This window comes from Macaca fascicularis, chromosome 13 (genome assembly GCF_037993035.2).
Source record: "Macaca fascicularis isolate 582-1 chromosome 13, T2T-MFA8v1.1".
Lineage (NCBI taxonomy): Eukaryota > Metazoa > Chordata > Mammalia > Primates > Cercopithecidae > Macaca > Macaca fascicularis.
Genome location: NC_088387.1, coordinates 53,082,984 through 53,107,709, shown reverse-complemented (window position 1 = coordinate 53,107,709; position 24,726 = coordinate 53,082,984). Strand labels below are relative to the sequence as shown.

Below are 24,726 nucleotides of genomic sequence, written 5' to 3'. Positions count from 1 at the left end.
GCTGAACAAGGGAATGTGCAAAGCACTATCAACTAGTAAAGATTTCAAGAATTCTTAATTTGCAAGAAGGTGGCCAGGAAAATGTGAGAGTGTTTCCTATGTCTGTTTTGTTTTCCCTGTTCCAAACCCCAGCTCTTCTAATTTCTCCATGTGGTCACAAACATTAGTCTAATCAAACATATTTAAGGACATCTATAATACCTAAGTAGATGTACACACACACACACACACACACACACACACACACACGGCAAAAGAGAAATTCAAAGTGTATTCAATAGTTTCAAAAGTAGTCATTTACCCTATTTTAATAGAATTGGCTTCAGAATTGAAAAGAAACTTAAAATTCCTTTTGTACAATAGGTCTCAACTAGTGGCAATAGCTCCCCCCAAAGGGTTCTCTCGAGGGCTCTGGGTTTTTACAATGGCTGAGGGTGGAGTATGGTGCTCCTCATATTTAGGGAGGCCAGGACTAATACATATAATGCAACGTGAGGGACAGTCCCTCACAACAGCAACTTTTTCAGCCTCAATTGCTAGTGGTACTCCCTTAATAAACACCAACTGAGGTTCAACACTTTTATTTTACAGTTGAGAAAATTAGTCATAGAAAGATAAAGAATCTTTCTTAAGGTCTCTTAGCTAGTTAATAGCACAGCCTGAAGCTGAATCTAGTTTTATACATCTCTAGGAAAGAACTGTGTTGTTGTTGTTGCTGTTGTTTTTTCCTAGAGAAGGCTCTGTGGACCAGAGAGTCCATAGAGGTCAAAACTATTTACATAATAACACCAGGACATTATTTGCTTGTATCAATATCATTCTCTCACCAAGTGTACAACAGTTTTCCAGAAGCCACATAATATGTGATTATATTGTTTAATGAAATATGTCAACATTTAGAAGGTCTGATGACAAATAGTCTCCAAATAACAAATATATCATGTTACAGAATTATACTTGGGTAAAAGATCCATTAAAAGTACAAGACAAATGGCTTTTAATATAACTAAATACAAAGAGTTTACTAAAAGATTTAAGATTTTCCCTTGTAAGTAACATTGAAGAAACTACCATTCATTACGTTTTGGCGTAGTGTCGAAGAATAGGCAAAAGATCTGAACAGACTATTAAAATATGTTTTCCTTTTTCAACTACAAATTTGTGTGAAGCCAAGTGTTTTTCACATACCTCAACCAAAACGACATATTGCAATGGATTGAATGCAAAGCAGATAGGGGAGTACAGGTGTCTTTTTTTTTTTTTTCTTTTTTTTTTTTTTTTTTGGTGATAGAGTCTCGCTCTGTTGCACAGGCTAGAGTGCAGTGGCATGATCTCAGCTCACTGCAACATCCACCTCCTGGGTTCAAGCAATTCTCCTGCCTCAGTCTCCCGAATAGCTGGGCCTACAAGCATGCACCACCATGCCTGGCTAATTTTTTGTATTTTTAGTAGAGACAAAGTTTCACCATGCTGGCCAGGCTGGTCTCAAACTCCTGACCTCATGATCTGCTCACCTCAGCCTCCCAAGGTGCTGGGATTACAGGCATGAGCCATGGCACCTGGCCCCCAGATGTTTTATATTAAGTCAGACACTGATGAGATTTACAAAAATGTAAAGCAATGCCAGTCTTCTCATGAAACTAATTTTGTTTTGAAAAACATATTTATTAATCACAAAACTGTTATTTATATTAATGTCCAATGAGTTTGTTAGTTTTAGAATGAATTAATACATATATATTTTAATTTTCAGTTTTAATTCCTAATACGGGAAATATCAATAGATACAACTCACATAAACACAAGCCCTTTGGAGTCAGTGATTTTTAAGGGGATAAAGAGCTTCTGAGAATAAAACATTTGGGAACTGCTGCTCTATATCATACCCATTTGACTAAATCTCATTCTCCTGGGTGAGACCAGGGAATCTGTTTTTTAAATTATTCTTCAGAAAATTCTGATGCACAAACTAGCTTGAAAACCATTGAAACAGAGTGCATCTTTGTTGAAGAAATTCCCATTCTAATGTTGGGCTATAGAAACAATGTTAGGATCAAGGGCAGTTCTTTGAGGACTTCAAGGATGCTGTTGGCTCTGTGTCAACAGGAAACAGAGATACATCCCCCCCAGAATGAGGAAAGAAAGAAGCACCCAACCCAACTTTTGATCAGTCTTAACCAAGAAAGGTAGCTGCACATCGAATGGAAGGCTGAGCCAAAAAGGAACAGTTCCAATTATGGGCATTATTGGCAAGACTATGGGCTTTGTGGGAAAGGCCATAGTCTCAGTCAAGAGGAATGTGATTCTCCCAGTATTTGTACTAACCTCAAGGCCAGAGAGGGTAAAGAGATAGCTTTGGAACCAAATTTGACTCAGAAATGTGCATTATTTATACTTCCAAGAATATAAACAGTTTCTGTAACCAGATGGAAAAATTCAAAAACTTTTAAGTTCCATATTTCCAATTTATCTTAAAAATTGGAATATCTCGCACACAGAGGTCTAAACTCCATTATGGTAACAATTGTCTGGAGCTGCATAGCTGCTGCTCCCAACAGCTGAGTCCTGAGTTGTCCAATGGTCCCTGGGCGATTTTCCTTTTTTATGTTACTTGCTTGGCCCTGGGGTTGCCATTCTGCTCTAGGGAGCTCAAAGAGAATCCTGGGATCCTTGGATTGTCTGAGAAGAAGACAGGAACTAGGGCTGTTCTGGTGGACAGCAAGATGGCCATACAGGATGAGATGACAGAATAGTCTGTAATCTGGCATTGCAACTTCAGGTTGGTTTAATTTGCCTGGAGCACAAGAGTTACAGGCAAACATTCCAATCTTCCTATTACTGATTTTAAGTTGTCACATCAGTAATAGCACTAGTAATAGCTCTAAAGGATTCAAATTAGCTGTAGGTGGTTGATTAACTGCATCTTTTTGGTGAATATCAGAGTAACCAGTATTTGCCACTGTGTCTTTTTCTGTATCAGTTGCGTACCCATGAAAAGAGCAGAACTAACAAATCTCATAATGACCCCCATATGGAAATCTCTCGTTCTGCTGCTGAATTTTCGTGTTTGGTCTTTGTTTGTCAAGCCAGTTAAGGAAAGTCACTTCCTCAAGTGACAGTTGTGGATCCAAAAACATCTACCAAAGATAAGCAGTTGTCATGGCAAAAAACAACAAACCTAAAGGTGATAGATCATGGGACTCGGTTACTGTACTTGCCGTGTAAATCCGCACTGCCTTCACCCTTTACTGAACTCCACACGCAGCTTTTCAACACCATGCCCTGGGATGCATCAAAAGCACTTTGCTTCTCACTTTGCAACTCCTCAAGCTAATAACACTCTGCTGCATCATGTGGATCTCAACTTATTCAATAATATTTCTTGGCAGCATTTATTTATTAAAATCTAGCTTTTGTTCAAGTATATTCCTGAAAGTTCAGAACATGCAAAATACTGTCTAATAGCATCTGAAACTTTTTCTTTGTTATTTATTTTCTGCCTCATTGAAACAAAAAAAGAGTATTGAGGTAAATGTTAGAAAAAAATTCACTGAAAACATCTTCATTGCGAAAGGTTGAGTCTTAATAGTAGAAATTGAGACACCTAGATCTTGTGGACAATCCTTTTGCTGACTGATAAAATGACTTCAGTTAAGTTACTTAATTTTTCTGTGATTCCTCTGCTTACAGTGCAAGAATTCCAAATATAGCTTTAAAATACACTAGTAAACCAAAAGAACTGAAAGGGGCCTTTAGCTCTAGCTTAAATACATCATTTAGCAACCTTGGGGCACCAAGTTTTAAAAACCTGTCATGATTTGACTTAAGAAAAATTGTTGTCCCATTAAGGAATATTTGCCATGCCTAAAAGTATTCTTCAAAACTTGATTTTAGTCAACACAGTCATTTCTGGGTGAATCTTAATTTACTTAGCCAAGTTCTGATAGTTGGGATTTAGGGGAGGGAAGGAGGAATGCCTGTCCTTCACTTCAGGTACAGGAAGAGTTGTTCAAATGGTACCCTTGGGATAACTTGATAGGTATTTCTACATTTGGGGGTGGGGGACAGGGAGGACTCAAGTCTGAGCCCACTCAGAAATCTGAGGTCAAGAGAGAGCCTGGCAGCCTGGTCTGGTGGAGGAGCCGAGAAGCTATTGTTGAGAAGGGGCTGACTTGCACCCTTAGGGTTCATCAAGGCAAGGAAGACAGGGGTATTTCTTATAGACCCCGCACAGGCAGTGCACAGAAGAGAGACAATCCATTTGGAGGATTCTTACAATTTATCTGTGAGAGTTTTTAAAGATATCTGAAAATTCATCAGGACACCTCCCATCAGGAGGTGGAGTCTAATCCTCCTCCCCTTGATTATAAGCTGGTCTTGTGACTCACTCCTACCATACAGGGTGAGAAGAAGGTATCACTGCATGCCTCTCAAGGTTAGGTCATAAAAGGCAATACAGTCTCTCTCTCTCTCTCTCTCTCTCTCTCTCTCTCCTGAACAGAAAGTCTGGTTACCCTGAGGTAGACATGTAGAAAGACAGCATGGAGGAAACAGACAGAGAGATCTAAGAAGCCCCAACCCAGGTGCCTTCAAAATGATGACATCCCTGTTACCATCAGATGATATGAGATCTCAAGGGAGAATCTTCTCCTTAAGCCCATCTGAATCAACCCTCAGATTCATGAGCAAAATAAATGATTGTTATTGTCTAAAGCACTGTTTGGGTGTGGTTTGTTACACAGTGATAGATAATGATATCGTGGCACCATCCAATAAGACTGCCTGGAGGCATAAGGGGACATTAGCACAGAGGAGCCTGGCTGGTCTGCAGGTTCTCTGGACTTTGAAGGAATAAGCACCCAGCCCTCAAGGCACAGGAACTGCACATTGAGAGGTTTTCCAAGAACTCTCCCAAGAGAAAGGAAGGCTTTAAGCTTCTTCCAGGCTCAGATAATGTAAACTTGGTCTAGGATAGTCCAAGGAAGAGACAGAAATAGAAAACACTTTCCTTTCCCTCTACCTTTTCTCTTTCCCTTGGCAGTTTCATTAGGCCAGGCCAAAAATGACACTTATTTTGCCAACAAAACCTTGTAATAATTTTGAGATGGAGAAACCACTTCTAAGTATGATGCACCTAAGTGAAGAAGCCACAAAGGAAAAGACTGACAGATTTGACTAAATAAAAATGTAAACTTTTTTTAACAATAAAGTGTAATATTTTTAAAAAGTTAAAAGATGAGCAACAAACTGGGAAAACTATTCATAGAATATAACAAAAGATTAATTGCATATAATATACAGAATTCCAATAAATTAACTAGAAAAATGTGAACACTGGGTAAAAGGAAAAGCTTACTTACGGAATGACGAAAACTGGTCAGGAAATATGTCAAAATATGTTCAAACTCACCAATCATTAAAGAAATAAATTTTAATTTTAAGTCAATTTAAATCATTAAAGAAATAAATGTATAACAAGGAATTATTATACTTAGCATCTGTAGTAATTTTCTAGGCCTGCTGTAACAATGTATCACAAATTGGTCTACACAACAGAAATGTATTCATCTCTCAGTTTCAGAAGCTAGAAGTCCAAGATCAAGGTGTAGCCGGGGTTGGTTCCTTCTAATAGTCATGAGGGGGAATCTGTTCTATGCCTTGCCCATAGTTTCTGGTGATTTGCTGGCAATCTTTGGTGTTCTTTGACTTGTAGGAGCATCACTGCAATCCTTACCTTCATGTTCAATGGCATTCTCCCTGTGTTATGACTGTCTCTGTGTCCAAATTTGCCCTTTCTATAAGGACAACAGTCATATTGAGTTACAGTCTACCCTAAAGATCTCATTTTAACTTGATTACCTCTATGAAGATCCTATTCCTAAGGTATGTGGGGTTAGAGCTTCAACATTTCTTTCTGGGGGACACAATTCAATCCATAACGGGGTCCATTGAGAAAAGCAATAGTATTGAATATTGGAAACTATAGAAATAGCACTCTTATACACAGCTGATGGATTATAATTTGATGTGAAGTTTTGGAGAGTCATTTTTGGTAGTATCTCTCAGAATCATATATTTTAAATGTGCATAGCCTTTTCTCCAGGAATTTCACTTTTATATGAATATAGCAAAATCTAAAATAGGTGAAGTCCACATAAAAAAAGAGAACCTTTGAGGGTAGGGTTTTCAGGACTTGGTGTTGGAGAGACTCCCGGGAAAGGTAGTGAAAAGGTCGGTTAGTTCAGTTGAGAATCTTCTGAAGTTCTGGGGAAATATGCCTCTTCCCCAGTGGGGGTCAAGGAGGAAAGAAAAACCTCTCAGGTTCACGTGGTATCTCCTCACTAAGAATTGGGAGTTTCCAGTTAGTTGACAGATAGATTTCATAAGAGTGGGAGGGGAAAATCCAGCAAAGACACAGCTAGCCAGGACCCTGGCAGAATCTTTGGGGCATGAGATCAGCCAGCAGTGTCAGCCTGATTCTTCCTTGGGCTGTGGGCTGAGCATCCTGGTCTCATACCCAACACCTTCTAGGCTCCCAGCCTTTAGAGAAATGTCTGGGCAATTCTGATGATGAGCCGAGAGGACTCAGAGACCAAATGAGTGCCCCAGGGTCTCTATAGGGTTATCCAACCTGTGCATGTGACTCTACTCTGTCCTTGTCATCACTCCATGTCTATCTCTGCAGAATGCTCAGTGAGCTCTTAACCTATGGAACCCATACATTGAGAAAGGGCAGGAAGAGGAAGCACCTGTATTGAAGGGAGAAAACTCTCAAAGATGTAGTAGTGAAGAACAGCTCCAAAGAGGGAAGAAAGCAAGAGACAGGAAGGAGCCCCAGGGGAGTGATGGAAGGATGGTAGGCAGCCTGGATCCTGAGGTATGAGGTCCATTCAGTGTCGTCTTGCTAAAGCTTGGGGGTTTCCAGTTTGTTGACAGATTTTGTAGGAAAATGGATATGAAAGTTCACTACTTTCGTGGTTTTGCATGGCAGAGCAGGGAAGGGCTTGGTTGCTGGAAGTGAGCTGCTTGGGTTCGCAATCCCAGTTCTGCTTCTGGCTCGTTGAATGACCTCTAAGAGTATGCCTCCTTCACTGTGACTCAGTTTCTTCACGTATAAAACTGGGAATGATGATTTTGGGGTGTTACTATTGTTTTTGGCATTGGCAGACATGGTCAAGTGGATTTCCACTTCAAATCTCAAGGCTATCCTTCTAGTAAGTGATGAACCTTACTAGAATAATTTGTTTAGTGTAAACAAACTAATGCTTTGTGATTAGTCATCTTCTGAATAGCCCTTCTAGGCATGGAAAGGCAAACTACTTCATCTTTCTGTGGCTCTTTCCACTCATGTAATCTTCTGAGCAATACCTGATTTAAGCCAGATTTAGCAGATAAAAACATCCAACAAAATTGAATTTCAGGTAGTCAACAAACATTGTTTAGTATAAGTATGTTCTGTACAATATTTAAGACAGACATACTAAACAAACTACTCATGGTTTGATCTTAGATTCATATTTAATTGGGCATCCTGTATTTCATCTGGTAACCTGATATCTGACCCCAAACTGCACAAAGCAGGTGAGCCTGGCCTGGAGGAGCTAGAATGTAGGTGTAATTCCATGGCGTACACCTCGTTCAGGCGTAGTCTGCAACTGTGCTTTTGCAGGGTCTCTTTAAAAGCAACAACAACAACAACAACAACAAAGAATAAAACATACGATATTTGCAGCAAAAGATGTAACAGGATCTGGTCTCATGTAAATATTATGTTAATTAAAACAGATGGGTCTGGAGCATAAACAAAATAGCTGCAGGAGGCTGGTTTTTGTTCTTGCTGGGTTTCTTAATATAGTAACTCCATTCCCATCCTGTTAGCACTCTTTCCTTATCAAACATTGAACTGGGGTATAAGGAAGTTTAAATTACCAGTGATTGGAGATCCATTTTCTAAACACTTGAAACAGATGACTTATTGCCTGAAAAGCATGTTGAGCTTGGTTATTTCAGGAAAATGTTTTATTGCAGCTCGTTTATTAATGTCAGGTTTGTCATGTGATGAACACTTTCTCTTCAGCTCTGTTCCTTGCATTGAGTTTGGCTACTGGGCAGAGAAAGTTTTCATTTCTAATGCTGTCTGCCTGCTTCTTGGACATGGCATTGAGCAACAGCCTAGTTACTCCTGTACAGCTTCTCACGGCTTCAGAAAAAGAGCAATAACCATGCAGAAGATTTTTACAAATGAATACCATTTGAGAGTATACAATGGATGAAGTTGGACTCTACCAGCTGTGGCAGCAGTGAACTTAACAAAAAGATAATGTGCTTTTGGCCAGTTTTTGAGTTTTCTAGGACCCAATTCAGGACCACATACTGCACTTAGTTGTCATGCTTCTGTAGTCTGTTTTAATCTATAACAGTTTCTCAAACTGTCTTTGCCTTTCATTGACTTTTTAAGAGTGCAGAATCTTCTTAAAATAGGTTCACCTGATGTTTCCTCATAATTAGTAAGGTTATGGTATGCATTTTAGGCAGAGATACTAATAAAGAGTTGGAACTAAATTTTCTAAAACCATTCCCATGCTGTGCAAGGAAGTGGGCTCAGTGATTTGTGTGTGAAAACTTTCTAGCAAATCTTGAGTTGACAATGTAATTCACACCTCCCATCAATCTTAATTTGAACTGAGTGGCCTAAATTTTTAATAAGATTCTCAGAATCACATTGAAGGGTAAAAATGTATTGCGGTGTCCATGTATTTCTGGGCTTTCTTTCTTGGAACGAGATGAGCTACTTTAGATCTGTGTGAATGGTCTGAGGAAGGTTAAGAGAGGGCAGGAACTGTTTCTTGTAAACTGACAGTTCAGGAGAGGGAGTCGGAGATAATCACATAATCCATTTATAACCACCCAAGTTAACAAGCTCTCACCTTCTCCACATAGGCCCCTTATTTACAAATAGTCACTTCTATATGAAAGTGGGTTCTCATTCATGTGACTAGAGTCACACACAGCGATCTCATGGCATGATTTCCCCACACCACAAAGCTCAGTTCACATCAGGAGTACTATTAGAACCTGTAACATACTGCAAATGTATAATGCGAGCTTTGAAAATAATTTTTTGTCTTACTTTGTAAACAAACTACCCCCCAAATAACTTAAGGCTGTGTGTCTGCCCAATGCAATTCCAGGCTGTATCAGCAGGAAAGAAATCCCAGAACAAGGCGGCTGGTCCAGCATAGCTGTGCTCAGGTCAAACCAATTGCAGAGATGGGTTCCAGACCCCACGTTGTGACAGACTTTCATAAATGGGCTTATTTAAAGAAAAGAATGAATAGGTTGCTAAAGAATTCAAAATCAAGTTACAGGAGTGGCTTTTCAGGCCTGTTTAGTCCAGTCCTGGGCTCAGCCCCATCTTGGGCGGTCAGGTCCCTTTCCTCCATGGGAGAGCCCTGTCTCACCTTATCAGTGCTCATCCAGGGCTGAGGGCTTGCTTCCCTCCGACACACTTGCCAGATTCAGACTGCCAGCTGAGACACTGGAGGCTTCCCCTCAAAAATGAGATGCAGGATGATTTTCTGATGGAAGCGATTTTATTCTGCCTGAGTCTGTCCCTATGCCCTTCAAATTCCACATTCTGCCATAAGAATGAATTTCCTTCTTGAACAAGCAGCAAGGTTTCTCTGTTGGCCAGGACTGTTACCTCTAATCTGCCTCCTTTGGTATTCGAAGAAGAAATATTTCCCAGCTACTGACAAAAGGGAGCCAATTGTATTTTCTATGAATGCCTGTGCATTAATGGGAATTACACAAAGTCATATAAAGTGGGAGAACCATGGAGCCACAAAATCCCAGTCTCTACTAAGGTCAGTTACAAGCCCAAAACAACTTATGCTTTCTTCAGACCATTCTCTATTAATATAGCAATTAGTTTTATTCCCTCTGGACATGTTATCAAATAGAAACATGAAAAAGTGGGGTGTGTGCAAAACTAAATATCTTACCTCAAGGAAAAATAAGCTGCAAATAATTATCACCAAAATAATTTTTTTATTTTACTTAAAAAGACTCTGAATGTACACATTTGGTTCATGAACACAGGGTAAAATATTTATTTCCATCTTCATTTTAGTCTAGTGATAACTATACAAATCTGGACATGGATAATGAACAGGTTTTACCTGAGAACATGACCGTGCACCAGCTGATTCGGTGTGTCTGTGGCGTTCACTGATTTCCAATGTCCACGAATGCTCAGTAGACAGGCGCTGGCACATTGGCCACCCTATCACTACCAAGCCAGGTGCTCACAAAACCAGTGCTCGTGTGTGATAAAAACATGCTGATCACAACAAACAGTTATTCCATGATGGGTTTTTAACTTATGAAAAACGTTCCACATGCAGAAACACCCCTGCATACTTCTCTTGCATAGTCATATCTACCTTCCATTTAACATATGAAATCAACTATTCTTGTTTAGGGGCAAGAAAATGCACAGAGTCATACCAGCCTTTCCTCTTGCACCACATGTGAGCTTGCAGAACTGTAGAGGGTTAAGAATGACCCACAGTGACTCTGAAAAGATCTACAGTCCTTAAAAAGGACAACACCCCTTCTGTGTTCTAGACAAGTTAAAAAGGTTTTGCCGGAACACTGCTGGGCTTCATAATCTGTTGATGAATCAAGTAAGAAGAATACATAAAATTCTCTTACATGAAAATATCTTTTACTTGAAGACTGTAAATCATAACAAATACTGAAACATTCAGTAACAGTTCTGAAAAAAAAAGTTTTTGTCATTAATTCCCCAGACCAAAATTTACACATCGGGAAAGAATTGGGCACTTTGGGGCTGACTCTTTTGGAAACCACTAAGCTAACATCGTTAACATTTACAAAGTAATTGGTCCAATTACAAATGAATTTGACCAATCACATCTCTGAATTTCTGGGTCAGTGAAGGCAATAGGTAAATTCCAGAGAAGTACCAGCTTTGGGGGATGAAAAGATTCATTTAAATAGCGTCTCCATTTACTGAGTAGCAATCACATTCTCTCACAGCCTGACAATATTTGCCTTTCATGATAAACTGACAACATCACTTTATGAAACTGCATGACAATGTATTTGTTAAATATTTCCTGGAACATCTACACTTCAGTTAAAACTGTACTATTTACAAATCAGAAAATATACTACAAAGCATGCTTGGAGGCACAGCACGCCTACAAGACACAAAAATACAAAATTATGGCAAGCTGTGGAAGATTCCTTAAACCAATAGAACATTCTGATGCAAAAAGAGAGAGATGGAAATACAGGCCATATATTATATGTGAGCCATATTCTGAAGCCCAGAAGACTCTCTATCCAAAAGGGAATCACAGGCATAAAAATAAAATATTTGGTATTCTACAATATTTTACAAAAATAAATATATCAATCAATAAATAGTGGGAAGCCTAGAAACTCTTACATGAATATTTTGGCTGTGGGCTGCCCAAGTCCCTCTGCTGTAATTCTCCTCAAGAGTTGTTTAGCTATATCAACTTCGGTGATGATAATTCTGCCATAAAAGGGAAAAAAAACTAGCATGGGACCTAGCAGAAGGTCTATGACCAGAGAAACATTACCGAGATTCTACCTTTTGAAGGATCTGACAATGTTCTGACTTCCTGTCAATGCAGGAGTTGGAGATGACGCCGGTGTGCTGCCAGGCATCCGGTAGGAGTTGGGAGAACTCTACGGGCTGTGTGTTTTCACTTTCTCATGAAAAGAAAGCCAAAAAAATACAACTAGCAACATTTGAAAAGCCAATATGTTGCTCTCTGCACTCCCTCTCCACAGCGAAGCAGAAAAATCGTAGAAATGCAGGTTTACATCCGGACGGGCAAAAAGAGAAACTGGGCTATGCAGCCTAATTGCCAACAGCCTATATTTTCATATCTCTTTAACAGAAGAGTGACTATAAGTGCTCGAGACAAGATTTCTCCACAAGCCCAGAGCCAGCAGTGCACACAGTGGAAAGCAGGGCTGGCACATCCTTAACATTCTAGTATCAGGGTGCTAATGTCAGCAGTGTGCTAATGTCAGTGGGATACTAAATGTCAGCGGTGTGCCAGCGCCAGTGCACAGCTCCCAAGAGCTGACTTAGGTTTTAGACGTTTTGCAAGCCAGTTGACGTCACCTTGGTAGCTCAAGATAGACCATGTAGGAGCATTTACAGCATTGAAATCCACAAATCAGGGCTCCCCCCACCCCCTGGATTGCTGGTTATAAGGGATTTACCAGCACACCACTGTCATATGTATTAGACATAAAGAAAATTTTGCTTAATTTTTATCTAACCAGGACTATCCTGGTCAGCTGAGGTTTTACTGTGTATCTATTACAGTGTCCTTTAGAAAGGATAAGAAGTACCTTGGAGTATGTGAGTATATATTGTGTACCATGGAGTATGAAGGATGCACCACGTTCCACTGAGGGTGTTAAGTGTGGTTGTTCAAAGCCAGCTATGCATCACACACACATACACATATCATGTTATATGGAGGCTGTTCCACAAATAGTGATTCTGAGTTGCGTGGCTTTCTCAAAATATCAAACACTGTATACCCACTGACGGTCAAAATACCGCTCTTCCAGGAGCAATGAATTCCCCAGGATTCACCCAGCAGACAATAAATCTAGCGAGCTGAGGTTCAAATTGGGCAAAAGTTCTTCAAAATGGTTTTCCTTGCCTCTATTGTCTAGCGCAGTTTGAGTTTATAATCTTAAGAGATTTGTAAAAGGCGGCTGATGGTTTTCCAGGGTAAAAAAAAAGAAAAAAGTGTCAGACTTCTTAAAAAGCATTCCTTAAGATAAGTAGCGGTGAATGGGGGACGATGTACTGGAAACCACATTCCTGGTTCTAACAGGAACCGTCCATGTTCCCTGCCTGGAGATGCTGGAACAGTTTGGAAACTGCTCTGCTCTGGTTCCTCCTGCACAAAACCCAGGATATGCTTGCCAGGTAGAGGGAAATGGTAGGGGTTAAGACTGGAGCCTGCCACCTGCCAGGGAAACCCACGGGACCCTTCCTGTGCAGATCACTTCCCCACCACTTTCAGTCCTGGCCAGTTACAAAACGGGAAGATGGTAAGATGAGAAGATGAGAAAGTTACTGAGTTTCTACCATGAAGCCAACATGATTTCCAAATTCAGGCTTGGCTTTTGAGTCATTTGGTTGTGTGTCTATCCATAAATTCGTTTATTGAAATCCGTTCATTTGGACTCTGGTTTTCTTTTTCTTATACTTACTTATTCTGGTTTTCTTTTTTTCTTATACCTAAGTATTCAACATTTGATAAAGGATATTATTAAAATAAAATCAAATTAAATATCAGGGCAAGATTTAGAAATTAGAACACTAACTCCTTTCACCCTGAGAGCAAAGGCACTTAGGTGTCCCTTTCCAGTTCACAGCATGAGTCATGAAGGCCAGGGAAGAGCAGGGACACACTAGAAGAGTGTGTCCTGGAAGAGCACTAGAGCAAAGAAGAAAGAGGGAAGAAAGAAGATGGAGCAGAGGAAAGCAGGGGTGTGGAGACAAGGGAACAGCATTAACAGGTGAAGAAAGATATTAACATCCTTTCTTTTTTTTTTTTGAGACGGAGTCTCACTCTGTCACCCAGGCTGGAGTGCAGTGGCCAGACCTCAGCTCACTGCAAGCTCCGCCTCCCGGATTTACGCCATTCTCCTGCCTCAGCCTCCCGAGTAGCTGGGACTACAGGCGCCCACCACCTCGCCCGGCTAGTTTTTTGTATTTTTAGTAGAGACGGGGTTTCACCATATTAGCCAGGATGGTCTCGATCTCCTGACCTCGTGATCCGCCCGTCTCGGCCTCCCAAAGTGCTGGGATTACAGGCTTGAGCCACCGCGCCCGGCCTAACATCCTTTCTTCTAACAGACATATCCCTTCTGATTTTCCTCCTGTTAGTCTTTGATACTTCTATTTTGTCCAAAAGATTTAATTCTTTAAATAGAATCGCTTATGATTTTACAGACACATCTGAGGATAGCCTCTGAGGACAGTATGAATATCCTCTTCCCTTTCTCCCTTTCTCCCCTTCAAGTGCCCTCCCGACCCCTCTACTCTTTGCAGCAGCAACAGCCAGTACTCATGGCCTTGCTTTCCTATTGTCTCAGGAACAGATTTCATGCTGGTTTCTTCTGTTTTCCTGCCTTGACCAGGAGCTGCCCTCTGGAGCACACTGGTCCCCCACGGGTTCAGTTTTTCCTGTTGTACCTCTAAGACCTCTTGAGTCCATTTGGTTTCTGTATCAATTAACCCTTCCTTTCAAGCATCCTTTGCCAGGCCCTGCCTCTCTGAGCAACCACAGACACTCAACTGACAAAAGCTACACTTACATTTCCAGAGTATTTAGGAATTGTAATACTTCCTAGGATGATTAAAACCCTGATGAAAATTACCTTGACTTAAATCTTACTCAGAGAAGAGGTAACAGAGAACATACCATTGGCCTTTAATATGCACACATTTGAGTGAGTCACGCATGTAGATGAGTATAATCTGCCTGCATAGAACCAAAAGATTTCCGTAAGTTCATGTATGTACAGATATACATACACAAGTATGTGTCTTTTGGCACTGTATTTTGCCTAGGAGTTGTTTTCAAATCAACGTGGAGGTGGCATTGCCAGGAAATGGCAAGTCCAAAGAGAAAACACATTGAAAGGGACTTAACTGGAGAGGAAAATATGCATTTCCTACAACAAACCGACCTGTCCATTTCCTGAAGGCAGCAAGCCTCTATTACTGTACACCCTTATTAAATAATCTCATTAAATAGGAACACCAAATATACACATTTACAGTTATTAAATAAGCCACAGGACTCTTCTTCTATCTACAGCCACATTCGGAGACGGCCATGCCTTCGTATTTAAACTTGTAGGTGACGACGCCTTTGTCTAAATAGAGGATGGAGATGGGCTCTAGCTTTGTGGGCACACAGCAGGCTTTGGAAGCTTTCTGGGAATTCTTGAGGTGGACCAAGGCCTGGATAATTGCATGCTTTGTGGGTGTGAGATGTTCTGCCAGGGGATAGTTACAAACACCACGACATTCATAGGCTTCGTATCCAGGCGGAGCGATGATCCAGGAGTCCCACCCAATCTCCTTGAAGTCGATGTAGAGCGGGGTCCTCTTACAGTAGTTTCCTTTGGCGTTCCTTCTGATTCGGGCAGTGGAGTCGTAGATGATGTTTGATCTCATCTGCAACAAAGCCTCTTCCCCAGGTCCACCGGAAAAGCCATCCAGGCCCAAGTTGTCTAGCTCTGGAAGTTGCTCATGGGAAATCATTTCATTTAGTTCCTCCTTCCTCTCCTTGTCACTGCTTTGGTCATCAGAAAACACTATGAGCAAAGGGTTATGCTTATTCTGGGCACTGGTGTCTATTTCCAATCGTCCACTGCTGGCATCCTCAGCTTCATCGTGTTTGCTCTCAATGTGAACCTCCAGCTGGTGGGTGGATGAGCCTGACTTTTGCCAATGTCTGATGGCATCTGTGACATCAAAAGTCTCCCACTCACTGTTGGTTCCATAGATCTCCCCTGACACCAAGACCAGCATGTTTCTTTCTCCCTCATTATCCCCTTTGCTCTCCAGCACTTCAAAAATGGTAATTTTCCGGTCTACTCCATCGTATATCATACGATCCCTTTGCACCAGTGTGTACAGCCTAAGTTCAGCCATGATGACCTCTTCATGGTGAGGAATGGACACATTGAAGAGGAGGGGGTATTTTCGGAGTCCGTTAAAACTGACTGGCTGGGAAAACAGATCTGGAAAAAGAAATTTGCAAAAATCAGGTTTGCAGAGGGTCTCAGGGAAAAACAGATGCTTATTTATGTAATAAGAAGGCCTTCCCATGCATAAAGCTTAATGCAGAAAGAATGAAGGGAGAAGATCAATGAGGACAAACACAATGTCAGCATTCTGTGTGACACAAGAAATCCCGAAAGGTCAGTGGTAGAATGCCCAAAAGAGTTCAGTTGCCAAGACTAAAATGGAAAATGGGGGTCTAATGGATGGGGTAAAACTCAGCCAGCTTTGCTTGAATAGCTCATCAGACACAGAATTACAGAACTGGGAGAGAACTTGGAGATTGCGTGGGCAAGTCCCTAAATTTCCTGACCAACAAAGAGCCATCAAATGGGACATGTGATTGTTCTTTTCTTGAAGCTTTTCAAGGGTGAGGACTTCATGGTTTTTTAATATTTGTGTTTGTAGTGGGTGGAGATCCCCACACAGTTGGCTGGGCACTGTTCTTCCTAAAAGACCTCCATTTAGATCAGAGGTTGGTAAATTATAGCCTATGGGCCAAAATGGGCCTGCTACCTGCTTCGGGAAATAAAGTTTTATTGGAACACAGCCTCATCCACTGTTTTTGTATTGTCTGTGGCTGCTTTTGCACTATAATGGCAGAGTTAAATAGACACGACAGAGAACATACAGCCTGCAAAGCTTAAAATCGTTATTATCTGTCTGGACCGTTACAGAAGAAACTTGCTGACTTCTGTTCTAGGCAACAAAGCCTGACAAGGTCAATAAGACAGCCATAAACCAAGAGGGTCACAGCAATTGAATTTTGGTTATATGGTCCTCTATAAAGAGTAATGGGAGAAAGTGAATCCTGGGACTAGATTGGTTGCCTTAGTCTTGTACCCCTAGCACCTAGCATGGAGCATGGCACATATAACTCATTCAATAATGTTTATGAATCAACTCTGTAAAAGTCCTTTAGTCATAAAAGGACACCTCCAAATACTATCATGTTGACTTCCTATCTGAATATTTTACAGTTAGCCCAAAGCTCCTGTACACTTGCCTCAGGTAATGAGTCTACAAGGAAGCCCTGAAGGCATTTGCCATCAGATTATCAAAGGGCTCCATGGCACTGAAGATGCTAAGGACCACCAATTGGGGGTTCTCCCTCATCATTGGCAACATTTCTCCAAGTATATACTTAATTCATGATCTCAGTGAGTCCCTGTTCCAGATTATAATCTTTTAATATTTTTTTAACTTGATCTAATTATTTTACACTTATTATCTATTTTAGACTTTACAATGATGTTCCTAAGCAACATCATTCATGAAAGGAGAGATTTGAGGTGATATTTATTTATGTTTGCTAAAAATCCATATTAATAAAAATATACAATTATTTCACATGATTCATAGCTTTCTATGGGAACCACTTAAAATCATCTTACACACTGCCAATGGGAAATGCTTACCTACAGAATGAATTTAAACTCCCTGGAATGGCTTTCAAGATCAGCTATACATGGGTCTTAGCCTCCTGATCAGACATAACTTCCTTACATCCTCCACAGTGCACGGAACACTGTGATTACTCAGTAATATTTGTGAACAATTGAATGGATTTGTAAATCCTTCTGTCTCAACTACATTGATATCTTTACCACCTGTCAAAACACTCTTTTTTCCCCGTAATTTTCACGTTTTCACTTGTTCTTCTGACCCTTGGAAAGCCCTTTCACCTCACCTCCACCTATCCAGCTCTGACATCTCCTGTAAAAGGCTCCCTTACTTCTTTATCTGAAAGTTCCCTCCCCTCCCCTCTGAAATCACTTGAGCACTTTACATCTCCTTTGATCTTTGTCATTTACATCCTTATATTTCAGCCATCTTTTTATGAATGAATTTTCCCAACTAGATTGCCATCCTCCTGGTTTGAATGGCTCAAAACTCCCTTGTATGTCTCTGTCCTACTATGATGGCTTAAACAGAGGTAGTGTTTTAAAAATATTGATTAGTTGATGATTCTAGGCATCAGACTAAATTGATTTATGTGCGTGACATATGACCTTAATCCATCATCAAGCTCTTGGGTTGGGCTTGGGAATTATTCTCCCACTCTTAGAAGGGAGGAGACTTGACTCCCCATGGACAGGGAACATGGAGGAGTAGGCTGGCTGCTCTACCCAGGAGAAAAGTATAAAATAAGAGCTCACTGTAGTGGGAAGAAGGCATTACAAAGCATACAAGGAAGCTTTTGATGTTAATGGATATATTCATGATCTTCATTGTGGTGATGGTTTCAATGAATGTTACCTATGTCAAAACCTTTCAAATTATACACTTTAAATATGTGCAATTATACTTTTATACACCAATATTTTTATAAGTCAAATATACCTCAAGAAGACTGTTTTGAAAAAGTAAGTTCGCTGTGAAGTTCTGTGCATGTGCAAATGCAGTAAGCAATAGACTGAAGAGTTACATTTCAGGGCAAGAGAACTAATGTTTGTTGACAAATTTCTCTTGCCAGATGCTTTGCAACCATGATCTTCTCTGGTTCTCACAATGACCCCATAATGCAGGTATTGATTCTCTGCTCATTTTGCACCAGAAGAAATCAAGCCTCGATGCAGAGAACTGACTTCCCCTGACAAGGTGATAAAGGAGCAGTGCTAGGAATTGAGGGCATGCTTTTTTCACTTTGGAGGTGGCACTTTTTTTCCTAAGATGATGTAGGTTTGGAGTTTTTTTTTGGTCTTTGTCTCCTAGGGAGCTGCACTAAGCAGATCCAAAGAGTAAGAAGAGAGGCAATAGTAGCCAACAGTGTGTGCCCTGTGCGATTTCTGTCCTCAGGCTGCACATTTCCTGCAGACGGGCCGAGGTGCTGGCGGCTGGGTTGTTTACTGAGAGATGTGTGTTCCTGCCCTCAATAATCTCCAGTAATAATAAGCACAGTAAACTCCACATCCTGACCTGGATCATCCAGATACTCTATGAGAGAAGTGAGAACGGAAAATGTTTCTACTTTTCCGGGGGATGCAAACAACATTTTCTCACCGGCACCCGGAGCCAGACACTTAGGGCTCGGTGCTGAGAAGTATTAGGGAGGGTTCTTACAGGAGGAGGTTGTTCATTTTCAATTCAGACTCCCCACCAAAAGGAATCTGTAATCTCATCTTGCCATTTCCATGAGAAAGATGTTATGAAATAGAAATTTTGTCAGCCAACTCAATTTTAAAGGCAGATAATATCTTAGAGACTAAGGAATACCTACTCAACATTTATTCCAGCACCTAGAATATTAAGTAACTCATTAGTAATCACTGAAGTTGGATCAGCACTTCATAGTAAATGGAGTGCTTTCTTATCTGTAACCTCTTTTGAGTCACTCAACTATGTTACTAGGTATTATTACCCCCACTTTACAGATGAGGAAATTGAGGCTCTGAGTCATCAGCTAATTATTTACAACCACTAAGCCAACCAGCCCTTAAAATTCCAAGCCCTGAGCTATTTCTTCACTATTACCTTTCTTCTTTTGAGAACATCTGGCCAACATTGATGGGAAGCTTCTTTTATACCTGTTTAGTGACTATAAAAACATAATTGGCAAATATTAAATTAGTTCATTTGGACTATCAGCTTCTACCATGGATATTTAGATATCAGAGTTTTTTTTCCTACCAGGACCATATTAAGCAAAAAATAAAAAATAGAAAATAAATAACTTGCTAGCTCATTAGATTTAGTTACCAAATTTAAAGACTGAAGAGAAGAAAACACACTTTTCCCACCAGTAATTCAAAGCTTGTACGTTGCTCTTTATAAAGACGGAAATGATGAGCTGGATGATTAATGGGCCATCCACACTTCCTGGAAACTGTAAACAGTGCTTTAAGGATGTACATGACACATCAAACAACATAGCCTTAGGAAGAATCTTTAAAATATATTTCCATCCTGTTTGAATATTTCTTAAATAAGGTCACAAAATAAAAACTTATCAAAAGTTTCAACAAAACACAAATCACAACTCGATGTTTTTTGACTGATTTTATCCTTGGTATTCTAAGTAGAAGTTGAGAAATTTTTTAGTTAATTAAAAGCCCAAATGGCAATCAAGGCCTATTTGGAAAATGACAAAGATACGGCAGTAGACCAACATTAATTCTTTGTGTTGACTGGTGTTCAAATTAACATTTTTTAACAGGACCCAATGATGATGTCAAATTGATAGATATTTTGTGGCTTTGGATTAAAAGATGTTTGTAAGTATTTATTGAGGTTCTGAAATGACTATATAAACGGTATAGAGCAAAATGTGCCTTGTTTTAGTGTTATCTGTATGTATTTAACATCCTTATATAGATGTATTTAGCCTTACCTATATCATTCCCATGCATTGTAAATTTACTTATCGTGTCTTGAAAAAAATCCAAGCCAAATTTCATCAGCAAAAACTTACCTTCATTCTTGAAACTCCGAATGATGTTGGCAGAGGGCATGGAGGTCCGATCTGTTGCAAATTTGTTGTAGAGTTCCAACATGTACTCTGGTGGGTCCACCTTGGCTGAATCCTGCGTGGGGATGTCAGAGAGGTTTAGTGTCTTGAGAAACTCATCCTTCATGCTCTGGAGCAGTGTGTTAAAGTCGACACCATCTTGCTCTGAGAAAACATCATCAAAAAGGGGCATATCTTCTTCCAGAGGAGACTGCTCTAGGCTCATGATGGGGCTCCCAGAAACCGAGTGAGCTGCCAGGCAGAAAAGAGCGCACAGTGTCAGGCCCAGAGAGCCCATGACTCCGCTCGAGCCCCTAGGCCAAGCCAGGAAGGTTTAGCTCTCCTGGGCTCTAAGTGGCAGTTTTATCTTGTGGAGCGTAAATGTCTCCTGTCACTGGAGACAAGTTTGGAAACTCTTCCTCTCTCTCTCCCTCCCCCTACCACTCTTCCTCTCCCCCTAAAAGTCAGGTTGCAGTAATTGGATAACAAAATCCCCTATAGGGGCCTAGCCTTTCTTATCTCCCTAGTGTAAACTTGTGCACCAGAATTTGTTTCTATCTTGCAATCCTTATTTCTTTTAATGAGCATTTTGTAAACATTTCCACATTCTGACACTGGTCGAGAGATAGGACAATTTTCTCTTTGCAAAGGCTCTGCTTCTCTTCCCTTCAATTCACTTCCTTTCAGCAGGAATGCCTCAATTCTGTTTTTATGGGGCTTAGTTTCACACATGCATATAATAGGTATAAGAATCAACATAATGCACATCAGTGGTGATACATAGTAATTTGAGTGGTAGGGCTTACATCCTCAGATAAACACTTCTGAAGACAGACCAAATATCCAAACTTTCCAAGTTTAAGTTAATGGCTATAAATGGATTATATAAGTTTTTAGAAGTATACCTTTTTAGAAACAGGAAAGTATAAACTTCATGATTGATAGCCTTTTTTCCTACCTATTTGATCTGGCTAAAATGGCATGTGAAAAAGAGGCAAGTGCTTAGTTATAGCGGCAACTAAAATTGATTAGATGCTTCCTACAAACAGGCATTGTACTGAGTGCTTTACATCTATCATCAGGTGTGCTCCCGTAATAACCCTATCATTATCTCTATCACATATATGGGTCAGTGAAGTTATGTAGCTTGCCAGAGGCCACAAACCTGCAAAGTGATGGAGTTACAATTTGAACCAAGGCAGTCTGATTCTTATGAAGAATAAAACCGTCACACTTTTAAACACAATTCCACCATACTAGGGCATGGGCAATAATGCTGAGAGGCCAGCACATCCCCAGATCATCCTGGAGGCAGGAGGCAGGCAGAAATTTGCAGTTGGATATGGACCTCAGGTCCTCCACCTGTGCAATGAATTGTTAATATGACCGGCATCTCTGCCAAATTCATCCTTCTGACTCAATCAAATTGTCATCAAGAGGTTCCAGCAAAAGCTTGGTGTGATGGTTAATACTGAGTGTCAACTTGATTGGATTGCAGGATGCAAAGTATTGATCCTGGGTGTGTCTGTGAGGGTGTTGCCAAACGAGATTAACATTTGAGTCAGTGGGCTGGGAAAGGCAAACCCACCCTTAATCTAGGTAGGCACCATCTAATCAGCCGCCAGCATGGCTAGAATATAAAGCAGGCAGAAAAACGTGAAAAGACTAGACTGGCCTAGAGTCGCAGCCTATACCTTTCTCCCATGCTGGATGCTTCCCGCCCTTGAACATGGGACTCCAAGTTCTTCCGTCTGGGGACCTGGACTGGCTCTCCTTGCTCCTCAGCTTGCAGACGGCCTATTGTGGGACCTTGTGATGGCGTGAGTTAATACTTAATAAACTCATATACATATATATCCATTCCCTATTAGTTCTGTCCCTCTAGAGAACCCTGACTAATATACTTGGCAAACAACATTACCAGGCACACAAAAAACGCCAAATGCCTTGGTCCTGAAAATAAAGATGGTAGAATGGAGTGTGTGTCCAGATTAGGAAAGACAAATCCGTTTCATCACATTTTCCATCCTAACTAGTGACAGTAGCAGCCGTGGTGCAGCCAGAGAGGCCCTGCGGACAAGCCCAGGGGATGTTTTTCCCATTGAGGCGGTAGTCCTGGCATCTTTCTGACTCGCTCAGCGCACGCCATTACTCACACGTCCTGGTGCTGTGTTCTGAGGGCTGTGTCGAGATATTTGGTTCACTGGAATCCTTTCTCAGTTTCTAAGTTAAATTTTCCTGTGTTCATTCTCATCGACTAGCTACAATGTCTCCACTTAGCTTTTTCTCCAGGCTCACTTAGGTTTCTAGTCATCTTTGGATCCTTTTTCCTCCCAAAATGTACAATGTTACAGTCATTTTTTTAAATTACCATAGAAGGAACCATATTTTGTTTAGTAGTTGTTAATTGTCCATTTGTTTAATAGTTGTTGATTTTGATTCAATGTTCTCTTTTGATTCAAACTTTCTGCTCCCATAGTAAAAAGACAATTGTAGACTGGAGACACAGTCCCATAAGTGAGTGAGTGACTCCAAGGGTCAGAAGCCGTCCTTCGGGTGGCTCGTTTTAACATGAGGTTTCTGACAGCATACCAGCAATGCCCTGTATCATGTCCTGCATCCAAACAAGCACCCATTTATCTTCACACACACGCAGATGTCAACGCACACTCCAAAACTCTGAATGGCAGGCATGTGCGTGTAACTGCCACAGGACAGCAGTGTAAGTGGTGGTACTTGTAACCCCTGAGCACACTGGTTTCAAAGGTCACGGGGAGAGACATGCATCCCATGTTGCAGAGTTCTAGTTCTTTACATTCTTGGACATAAAAAACATTAACAGAGACTTCACTGGCTTCCCTGTACTTGGTGTTAGAAAAACTATAGGGTTAAATGTTTGGATCCATATTTATATTTAGGGATGATTAAGAGATACAGTAGGAAAATGACTATAGCCATATCTCAGATATCTCAAGATATCAGAGAGTCTTGAGACGCACGCTTGGTGAAGGTTCTTAAACTCATACCTGTGCTGGGTGGACAAGGAAGGAGGCTGGCTTCATGCTTGGAGGAAGAGGACATAAGTTCCCCCACCACTTCCAGGCCTGGGACATCTCACATCTTAGCTGCAGAGTCTCTTTATCCCCATGTTTTTCTCTAGAGGCTTTTTCTGATGACTCTCATCTGAGCCTAAAAGATCCAAATGTCTCTACATTCCTACCCCTATTATGATCTTTCTGGATGCAATTCCTTCTATTCTTTTGAACTTATCTCATTATTTTGTATCCTTCTCATTTGGAATGTGTTATGGTTCATTCAGAGTGGATGGGGATTACAGTTTTGTGAACCAAAGATGTAAAAGGTATGTTTAGACGTTTTAAAAGAACCCATACATGTGGAAAGCAAAATATTAACTACATATCATGCTTTTCAACCCCACTGCAAAATGCTCCAGAACCTCTGATTTGCAAAGTTCTGGGCCAGTTTTTAAAACTAGCTCCATAACTGTACAAACGTAAAGAATCTAACATTGAACTTCATTGGATTCTCAAAGGGATCTGGGATCCAGACATGGTCAGAGTCACTGGACAGCATCCTGGTGAATTCTGCTGTTTCCTATGAGTAGTGCACAGCCCCTGAATAAATGCAACCAATAAAATTATCCTGAATGAAAAGTAGGCCAATGAAGTCAGGAGGTCTTTGAACATGACTCTAGTTTCTTGGAACCCTCTCTACCTTGGATCTCACTTCAGAAGCATTACATTACTCCTGCTACCGTCTCAGGATCAGGTGTGATAATAAAAAAAAAAAAATTTAACAAGCTATATGACAGGTTTTGCCCATTTAACTTATATATGAATTGAGTCATGTTATATGTTTTTTTCCAAGACTTACTTTTTTGCACTCCACAGGATTTTTCCAATGCACACGTGTTGATGCGTGTAGTGGAGTTCATTGATTTTCACTGAATAGTTGTCAGCTTTATAAATACATAAAAATTTATTTGTACATTATACTGTTGATAGAGACATTGTTTCTTTTTTTCTCATTATATACGGTACTACAGTGAATAATCTTACTGTTATTTTCTAGTTAAGAGATTCTCGGCCAGGCACTGTGGGTCACGCCTAATACCAGCACTTTGGGAGACCGAGGTGGACGGATCATGAAGTCAGGAGTCCAAGACCAGCCTGACCAACATAGTGAAACCCTGTCTCTACTAAAATACAAAAATTAGCCAGGTATGGTGGCGCATGCCTGTAATCCCAGCAACTCAGGAGGCTGAGACAGGAGAATCACTTGAACCCGGGAGGCGGAGGTTGCAGTGAGCCAAGATCATGCTACTGTACTCCAGCCTGTGCAACAGAGTGAGATTCCATCTCAAAAAAAA

At 40.6% G+C, this 24,726-nt stretch overlaps 1 protein-coding gene across 1 annotated transcript; it reads right to left on the bottom strand.

The window, feature by feature from the left end:
* Positions 1 to 13,633: 13,633 nt before the first annotated feature.
* Positions 13,634 to 20,672, bottom strand: BMP10 (bone morphogenetic protein 10). Its single transcript, XM_005575695.3, has 2 exons — positions 20,301 to 20,672; positions 13,634 to 15,849 (listed from the first exon to the last, which is right to left on the bottom strand). Exons 1-2 carry the CDS (start codon positions 20,632 to 20,634, stop codon positions 14,909 to 14,911), a joined length of 1,275 nt encoding a protein of 424 aa, XP_005575752.3. The 5' UTR covers positions 20,635 to 20,672; the 3' UTR covers positions 13,634 to 14,908.
* Positions 20,673 to 24,726: the final 4,054 nt, after the last annotated feature.